General features: G+C 43.3%; 1 protein-coding gene across 3 annotated transcripts in view; it reads left to right on the forward strand.

Annotated features, from left to right (window-relative positions):
• TERF1 (telomeric repeat binding factor (NIMA-interacting) 1) overlaps nt 1–10198 on the forward strand; it is a 35082-nt gene that overhangs the window by 14370 nt on the left and 10514 nt on the right. For 2 of the 3 annotated variants that reach the window (XM_015566257.1, XM_015566258.1), the window contains exons 7-8: nt 5053–5112; nt 6843–6931. In XM_015566257.1, the coding sequence (XP_015421743.1) occupies nt 5053–5112; nt 6843–6931 (149 nt within the window). Of the gene's footprint in view, nt 1–5052; nt 5113–5346; nt 5519–6842; nt 6932–10198 lie in introns of those variants that run through there. The other variant, XM_015566259.1, reaches the window with a different exon arrangement.

The raw sequence follows: 10198 nt of genomic DNA on the forward strand, positions 1-10198 counted from the left end.
CGCAGGATTTGGGCGGAGCGGGTCCCTGGGGATCTGCAGGGAGGGAGCAGTTATGCTGCGACTCCCTCCCGATTGTGCGACTCTCAGTTCCGTCCCAAGGGACTCTGCCTCACAAAGTCTCAGCAACCGCTGCAAACCTCGGAGAGAACGCTGCCCTCGAGTTCCGACCGAGGCCAGTCCGTCCCACCTCTCCCGTCTGCGTCCCTAGCGACTCGCCCGGATCTGGAGCTCAGAGTCTGCTACTCCCTCTCGATTGTTTGCGCCGCTCCCTTCGCCCCGCCGTCCGCGCCGCGCCGCCAGCCCTGCTCCGCGCGCACTCGTACCTCAGAATTTCACTTCAGCACTGCGCCGCCTCTGAGTCTGGAAATAATATTCTCTTTACTCCTAGTTGTAGAATTTCCACTCAGCCAGCCCTCCTGTGGCTCTGGACGTTGACCTTTCCCTGGATCAAGCTTAATTTGACTTGGTTGTTCCAGGCGGCAATCTCTGGTGTTAACCTATGCCGCCATCTTCGGTTCTCCTAGTGAGCCATTATTAATAAAAATATTATTGAGCTGTGGGTATATTGTCTTGCTGATGATTAACATTGGTTGATTTGGCGTATGTAGACTTATTTCATGGTTTATGCAAAATTCTGTTATATATGCCAAACAAAAATAGAGAATGAGAAAATGCACAGTTTAAATAATGTAATGTCATTTACCATTCTCAGAGGACATGTGCTCTGGAACAGTGTTGAGGTTAGAAACCTGAATCATCTGTGCCCCTTAGTTCTCAGGTCCCACTTGCCCTGTTATTTGACTCTTTGACACTACTGAGGGTTATTCTACTGTTTAAGACATTGCTGCCATAGTCGGTTTGGCTCAGTGGATGGAGCGTCGGCCTTCGGACTGAAATGTCCCAGGTTCAATTCCGATCAGGGGCATGTGCCTTGGTTGCGGGCACATCTTCAGTGGGGAGTGTGCGGGAGGCAGCTGATCGATGTTTCTCTCTCATCGATGTTTCTGGATCTCTGTCTCTCTCCCTTCCTCTCTGTAAAAAATCAATAAAATATATTTTTTTTAAAAAAGACATTGCTCATACATCTTCTCTAAGGGTAAGCTAGCCCGCTTCATCTGCTGCTCCACTGAAGAAACAGTGATTTGCCCCAGTGCTGAGGGAAACCTCTGTTTAGTCGTACATATTGAGAGACAAGAGTTCAGTCTCCAGAGTTATTTCTTTAGGGGTTTGCAAGGGTGACTTACACAATTGATTTTACCTTTGCTTTGGTTTTAGAAGCTAACCCTGTCAATAATATAAACCCTTCTATTATAAAAAGCTTCTTTTCTATTGAATCTATGGTCCATTCCCTCTATTATTTCACCCTTAATTCAAGGCCAGAAGATAGTCATTCTGTGGTCTCCTTAACTACTTATTTAGAGGTGAGGATTGGTATCCAACAAGTTGGATGGACATAGCTTTGGTCACACATCAGGACTGAGCTCAGTCATCTTATAACTAGGTAATCTCTCCTGTCCCTACTATCAGAACAGGATCTGGCTCATCTCCACAAAGACTGTCAAAGTCTTAGTTCTTATTGACTTTTTTTTTTTTTTGAAGACTCATTCTGAGAAGTATAGATTTTATTTAAATTTTTTTTTTTAATTTGCCATTATATTTGTGTTTTTTTTTGTTAATCCTCACTGGAGGATATTCTTTCCATCGGTGTGGGGGTGGGGGAAAGAAAGAGAAAGAGAAACATCAAAGTAAGAGACACATCAATTGCTTGCCTCTTACATGCACCCCCACCAGGGCCAGGGATTGAAACTGCAACCCAGGTATGTGCCCTTGACAGGGAATTGAACCCAAGAACCTTCAGATGCTATCCACCGGGCCACACTGGCCAGGGCCAGGTTTTATTTTTATTGACTCAATTATTGTATTTTATTTAGGAAATTAAAATTTAGTAATACTAATACCTAATACATTCTCATGGCCCAGCCTTCCTGCCAGTGTAATACTGCTTTAAAATAAAGATTTACCACGATTCTGGCAGATAATGAACACCTATCCTATGTGCCTTCCTTATATAATACCACCTACTTGTTTCAGATGTCTAGACACAAAGTAAATCAGTGTGTAAAACAGAATTGTTGATTTCTCATCTGCTCTCTGTAACCTAACTCCCTCACCTCACACATCCAGTTACCTCCCCAAGTGTTGTGAATCCCATCTCAGAAATGTCTCTCTAACCCATCCTTTCTTATAATTTACTAGAGCGTCTGTCCCCTGGTGGTCAGTGCACGTCATAGCTACTGGTCAGACGGTCACTTAGGCTTTTATATATATACTAGTGGCCCGGTGCACGAAATTCGTGCACGGGAGGAGGGTGTCCCTCAGCCCAGCCTATACCCTCTCCAATCTCGGACCCTTTGGGGGATGTCGACTACTGGTTTAGGCCTGATCCCAGGATGTCCGACTGCCGGGATCGGGTCTAAACCGGCAGTTGGACATCCCTTTCACAATCCTGGACCGCTGTCTCCTAACCATTCACCTATGTGCCCGCCTGATTGCCCCTAATTCGTGCACAGGAGCGGGGAGTTCCTCAGCCTAGCCTGCACCCTCTCCAATTTGGGACCCCTCAGGGCTGCTGGCACCTAACTGCTCACCTGCCTGCTGGCCTGATCCCTCTAACTGCTCTCCCCTGCTGGCCTGATCCCTCAAACTACTCTCCCCTGATGGTCTGATACCCTTAACTGCTCTCCCCTGCCATCCTGATCCTCCTAACTGCTCTCCCCAGCCTGCCTGATCACTTCTAACCGCCTCTGCCTCAGCCCTGCCACCATGGCTTTGTCCGGAAGGATGTCCGGAAGATGTTCAGTCTAATTAGCATATTACCTTTTTATTAGTATAGATAGATTTCCTAGATTATTACTTAGCTTTGTACCACACAAATCCATCCTTGGCATGACTTCCAGAGTTAGCTTCCCATGAAAGCACGTCTGTCTAAATCACTTCACAATAACCTCTGTTGGCTTTCTCTTCTTACTAGACGAGTTATAATTTATTGGCATGGCTTACAGGGCTTTACATAGCCCCTTTCTGGTTTTGCTTTTGTCTTTTTTTTTCTTCATAATATTGTCCCCTCCTTGTCCACATACATGGTACTTTCTAGCAGCCAGAACTTCTCCCTCATCTTGAAATATTATAAGCTGTTTCATGCCTTGATCCTTGCTTCAGTTTTTGTGTTTTGTTTTGTTTTAATCCTCACCCGAGGATGTTTTTCCATTGATTTTTCCATTGAGTGGAAGAGAGAGGGAAAGACAGAACTAACGATGTGAGAGAAACACATTGATTGATTGCCTCCTGCAGGAGCCCCGACCCCGGCCTGGGAGGAGGAGGAGCCTAGAAATGAGGTCAGTGCCCTTTATTGGAATTGAACCCGGGACCAGTCCACAGGCTGACGCTCTATCCACTGAGCCAAACTGGCTAGGGCAGCAAGGAATGTTTTTTTGTTTTTTAATTGATTTCAGAGAGAAGACAGGAGAGGGAGAGAGAGATTGGAACATCAATGATGTGATCGAGCCCACAACCCACGCATGTGCCCTTGCCCAGAAATTGAACCAGCAACCTCTCCATGCATGGGACGATACTCCAACTGAGTTACACCAGCCAGGGCTCTTCAGTTTTGAATTTCCTTCTTTCTAGTCTCTTCAAGGCAATCTCTTACTTGCCACTCAAGGTCTAGCTCAAAGATCATCTACAAGAATTCTCGTTGTGCTCTCTGATCAGAGTTGTCACTTCTGTGCTCCCATAGCACTGAGTCACACCTGTGTGAAGGGACTTACCTTGTACAGTAACATATTTGTTTACCCGCCTATATCTCTCGCTAGATTGAGAATTCTTTAGAGGTTCTTAATAAGCTTTGTATCCAAGGTACCTAGTTCATTACCAGGTATACATTAGAACTTGCAGTGCACTAGACATAGGGAGCAAAACCAAAACTAGACACAAAGTAGAGATCAAGAGTCAAGCAACTAGCAAAACTCTCCTGGAAGCAAATAGAATCAGAGTTGTGACTGCAAGGTCATACAAATGCTAGGAAAAAATGAAGCCCTTGTGTTACCAGTGCTGGATGAAATATTGTGCTCTGATAAAGCTTATAAACTGTTGGAGGCCATCAGAATTATAGACGTGAAACACACAGACATTACCTAACTTGTTAGTGTGCAGATGGACTTACACGCTGAAAGACTTTACACGGACAGCTTCAAGGACGGGTGAGCACTGAGTAGGGCCTTGGAGGGTGGTTTGGATTTTTACAGGTGAATGAAAGAGGAAGTATCTTTTCAGGAGAGAATAGTTGCCATGAAGCCGTGGTGATGTAATGGTGGTGCTGTGTTGTGGGAGCTGATTTTAACTATCACAAAGGGGAAGGATTCATAAAATAATCAGTCCTGGCCAGTGTTTCACAGTGGTTAGAGTATTGGTCCACACACCAAAGGGTGGTGAGTTCGATTGCTGATCAAGGACCTGGGTTGCCGGGTTGATCCCCACCTTGGTCAAGGCACATGCGGGAGGCAAACAAGCGATGTGTGTCCCTCACATCAATGTATTTCTCTCTCCCCCCCCTTCCTCCCTCCCTTCTACTCTGTATAAAAGTCAATGGAAAAACATATCCCAGAAAATAAAATAAAGTTCAGTTAGAGAATGGTGGCAAAAATTAGTCATGTTGTAATGAAATATATAGCCCAATGTTATCAGGATTTCTTTCACAAAGATGGTTTTTATGCACTGAAGTTTTTAATAAATTGACTGCGTGAAAACTATTCTGTTTTGTTTTGGTTTTTCTTTTCTTTTTTTAGAGACAGAAAGAAATACTAATTTGTTATTCCACTTATTTAAGCATTCATTCGTTGATTCTTATATGTGCTCTCACTGGGGATGGAACCCACAGCCTTGGCATGTCGAGACAATGCTCTAACCAACTGAGCTACCTGGCCGGGTAGAAAGGACTGTTCTTATGAAATGTTTACTTTTATTGCATTCTTATAATTATTTTCTTCCTTTCAGTGTTAATAACAAACCATCTGCAGTAACTGAATCCTCACGGGATACAGTATCTTTAATGAGGTAAGGTAAATAAATAGACATCATTTCTTCTCCATTTTTAAAATCCCTTTAGGAATTCATGCAGAACCTAGACAGGTCATAATAACTGCCTAGTTATTAAAAAATGGTATTATTTAAAAAATATTGCCTGTTCCTACTTACCTCAGCAGATATTCAAGACCCTGACATGTCCTGAAATTCCAAACTATAGAGACGTGCCTCTGGGACCCAGGTTGTTTCCCATTGTTTCTATAGGGCCATTATTGGAATACACGCATAGGGAGTACTTGAACTGAAAGCAGGTGTGTAGCAAACTCTTCCTCTGCCATAGAAATAAGAATATGATGTTGCAGCGGGAGAAGGATGGAAGTTACATTTCTGATGAGTATCCCAAATTCTGATTTTTTTAAAGCATGCTTTTTTTAAAAAGCATGTTTTTTTAGAGGGGTGCGGGGGGCGGGGGGGAGACAGAGAAACATCGATTAGTTGCCTCTTGTATGCACCCAGACTGGGATCAAACTGGCAATCTTTTGGTGCATGGGATAACACTCAACCGAGTCACATCAGCCAGGGCTCAAATTCCAATTTTATTAAATTACTTGAAAAACTAACCTATTAGAAATGCTGTGATAGACAATGTCACATGTTCAGTGAGCAGAAAGTCTGCATGAATAATTTCAGAGATAGAAAAGTCGGATGCTGACTGAAATTGTGTTTGGAGTGGCTGACCTGGTGGGCAGGAGCTCATTGGGAATGAGAAATTGAGAGGCCAGGATGCTATATGCGTTACCTACGAGAACACTGAAATAGTTAATGATAACAGCAGCAATTAGGGATAGACAGAGAGATCTGATGATGGGAAGTGCTTGGAAGGATAGCGGTTGACTGAAGAATAGTAGGTGGTGGGTGTGGTGCATCTCAGTGGCACAAGTCCTCACTGGCTAAGGTCTCTGTGGAAGCAGGATCCTGAAAGGGGCATTCATTAGGAAATGAAAAGTAGAGGGATCCACCTCTGGGACCCGAGGTTCATGGAAGGCAGAAAATTAAGTCTCTACTTGAGAAGTCCACAAAGGAGAGAGAAATTGTCCCTAAGCGGGGGCTACATGTTAAAAAAGGCAAAGAGGTGGGGTAACTGGTGAAGAGGCTGGAATGGCATTCCAGAGAGCACAGGAGGGAGGGAAAGGATTAGCAGGTTATATAGAGCACTTACAGGGGAGAAAATAGAGGTTTTAGGTGGTGATATAATAGCTGCATAAGCTTAGGTGAACTTTTTTCATTATAGTTTGCGTCTTTATAATATTGGAGTAATACTAATTTTGCAGAGTTGTCAAATTCTTCCACATCCTATATTTTCAAACAGCTTACCTTTCAGAAAAGTCCTTTTTGGAAGCTATAAAGACAGTCAAATGATACCTGCCATCATGTGTAAAGGAATTTTGAAATTTCTCTTTGGGGAAATGAACTTATAAGCCATAGCAAAGAATGAAAGTTAATGCTTTATGGTCTGAGGATTTTTTTTCTTGATCTATCTAATTGAAGGCCAAAAGAATCTCCATTCTGAATAGATGAGATGGAGAAAATAAGTGATGGGAGAAAGGGGAGTCTGATAATAAAAAACCTTAAGAGGCCATAGGTTAAGGTGGGACACTAAGCAAGGAGAGCATCAAAGGGAACTGGCCAAACTAGAAAAATGACCGAGAAAAAATAATACTCTTTGTGGAACCAGTCACAAGCTTTGATTTTTCATTTAGGTCTCACAAGAATCTCTTCTTATCTAAATCACAATATGGATGCCAATCACAAGATTTTAATGAAAAAGAAAAAGCAGAAACTCTTATAAGTGAGTATTCTTACTACAGTTTTAGAAGTGGAAAATTGATGTGTTCTCGAAAGCGAGCCAAGCCTTTACTTCATCACCACAGTGCGTGCGTGCACACACACTTCAGACAATTGAAACACAAAGAGATTAAATGTCATGACTTCACAGAGTCGGTTAGAGATGGTGACTAAGTTAGAAAATAGCTACTCTGACTACAAAGTTTACATACTTTTGCTAATGTGTACACTGCTTTTCTACTGTAACTTTATTTAGCAACTTTGGAATAGTTACTTATCTGAAACATACAGTCGATTCTTGTTATTCACAGTTATGTTCTTTAAAGTCTCCATGAACACTGAATTAGTGAATACTGAAACTCTAGGAGAAGGTAGGATAGGTTCCTTGAAGCCTCTGGTCATATTTTTATCAACTAATCAGTACATAAGTTTGTTTTATGTGTTTCTGTTTAAAGACATCTTATTTAATGTATATTGTATATTCATTAACATTGAACTCATGGCCAACAGCACTGTAACTTCATGCCTGAATGAAGCTTATCTATCATATTCTCTCGGTAAGGAGCACTTCTTGCACTTAGGAACACTAGATAGCATTTCCACCATATATCCGGGCATTTTAAAATTACCACCAGATATCATAAAACGTTGCACTAAATAGACTATCATAAAGAACAGTTACTAGTATTTATAGAATTGAGAGCTAGCCGAAACCGGTTTGGCTCAGTGGATAGAGCGTCGGCCTGTGGACTGAGAGGTCCCAGGTTCGATTCCGGTCAAGGGCATGTACCTTGGTTGCGGGCACATCCCCAGTGGGGAGTGTGCAGGAGGCAGCTGGTCGATGTTTCTCTCTCATCGATGTTTCTAACTCTCTATCTCTCTCCTTTCCTCTCTGTAAAAACTCAATAAAATATATTAAAAAAAAAAAAAAGAATTGAGAGCTAAAATAAGTCACAGCTTTACCTTTAACTTCAGCTGGGACTGTGCACCTCAGATAACTCAGATTTTTTGCCACTTTGCACATGTCAACCAATGACCGTGAAAGCACTATGAGTGTTGACTTATTGAATTATAAGTTGACTTCTTGACCTAAATTTTAATAAGTAGGCAGATTTTCAAATACAGAATCCATGAATATGAAAATTGACTATATAGAATCTTACTATCCTCATTGCATTCAGAATTTATTATCCTTATTAAAGACATGGCTGGATTGATTTAAGGAACAAATAACAATAACCAAAAAATAAATCTTAAAAACAGTCCATAGTTATTTTTAATTATAATTTGATTGTATGTTCATTCTTAGTATGTACGCATTTAACCAATGTTTATTGAACTGACACTGTTCTAGACCAGCGGTTCTCAACCTGTGGGTCATGACCCCTTTGGGGGTCAAACGACCCTTTTGACAGGGGTTGCCTAAGACCATCGGAAAACACATATAATTACATACTGTTTTTGTGATTAATCACTATGATTTAATTATGCTCAATTTGTAACAAATGAAATTGGGGGTCACCACAACATGAGGAACTGTATTAAAGGGTCGCAGCATTAGGAAGGTTGAGAACCACTATTCTAGACACTGCACTAATGCAAAGATTTTAAAACCTTATTGGCTATGGTTGGTTTTCTCAGTGGTTACAGCATTGGCCCATGACTGAAGGGTCCCAGGTTTGATTCCTAGTCAAGGGCATGTACCTCAGTTGCAGGTTCATCCCTGTGCCCTGACTGGGGCATGTGCTGGAGGCAAGTAATCGATGTGTTTCTCTCATGTCGGTGTCACCCTCTCTCTCCCTCCCTCTTCCCTCTCCTCCTCCCCCTTTTATCCCCCTCCCTCCAACACTCTCTAAAAGTCAATGGAAAAAAATTTCCGGGCGGTGAGGATTTTTTAAAAAAACTTATTGATCCAAACCTAAATACACTAATCAATATAAAAATAACTAGAGGCCTGGTGCACGAAATTCATAATTCATGCACTTGGGGGCAAGGGGGTCCCTCGCCCGAGTCTGCACCCTTTCATAGTCCAGGAGCCCTCGGGGGATGTCCAACTGATAGCTTAGGCCCACTCCCCATGGCAGTCAGACATCCCTAGCACTGCCATGGAGGCAGGAGAGGCTCCCACCACCACTGCTGAGCTGGGCTGCTGGCTGAGCGGCGCTCCCCCTGTGGGAGTGCACTGACCACTAGGGGGCAGCTCCTGCATTGAGCATCTGCCCCCTGGTGGTCAGTGCACATCATAGTGACCAGTCGTTCCGCCATTTGGTCGATTTGCATATTACCCTTTTATTATATAAAAACTAGAGGCCTGGTGCATGAAATTCGTTGGGGGGTGGGCGGTTTCCCCTCAGCCCAGCCTGCACCTTCTCCAATCGGGGACCCCTTGGGGGATGTCTGACTGCCAGTTTAGGCCATCAGTAGTCAGACATCCCTCTCACAATTCGGGACTGCTGGCTCCTAAGTGCTCGCCTACCTGCCTGCCTGATTGCCCCTAACTGCTTCTGCCTGCCAGCCTGATTGCTCCCTAACCGCTCCCCTGCCAGCCTGATTGATGCCTAACTGCAACAAAATACTTTTTAAAATAAGGGCTTAGAATTTTCTAGAATTAGTTATTGACACTAAGCCACAGATCAAAGAGGATGTGAGAATAACAAGCAAGGTAAATATAATAAATACCAGATGTCAGAATAATAGTCAAACTGCTGAGACAAAAGATAAAAAGATCTTGACCACTAATGGGAAAAAAAGCATCATACATACAGGAATACAGATGAGAATTAGAGCTATTTTCTACCTAGATGCTCAACAACATTAATCATGTAAGGGAAGTGCAAATTAAAATCACAATGAGATATATATCTATTAAAACAGCTAAATGTTTAAACATTATTAATACCAAATGCTGGTGAGGATGTAAAGAGACTCAAACTCTGATGCACTATTGAGGAGAAAGCAAAATGGCACAGCCAGTTTGTAAAACCAACCACCCTCAGTCACGCTCAGGGTAGGGCTGATTGGGGGGTTGGGGCACCACCCCGTCACACTCAAGGCAGGGTCGATGGGGAGGTTGCAGAGCCACCCCCTTTCACATACAGTGCCGGGCAATTGGGGTTTGGGTGCTGCCCCGTGATGCTGCTCCAGGGGCCAGGAGGCTTCACAGCTCTGCTGATCCCAGTGCTGGGAGGCCTCGCGGCTCCGCTTGACACCGGGGCAATGAGACCTCGCTGCTCAGCTGATCCCGGAGCTGGGAGGCCTTGTGGCTCTGGGT

Source organism: Myotis davidii, unplaced genomic scaffold, assembly GCF_000327345.1.
Source record: "Myotis davidii unplaced genomic scaffold, ASM32734v1 scaffold200, whole genome shotgun sequence".
Classification (NCBI taxonomy): domain Eukaryota; kingdom Metazoa; phylum Chordata; class Mammalia; order Chiroptera; family Vespertilionidae; genus Myotis; species Myotis davidii.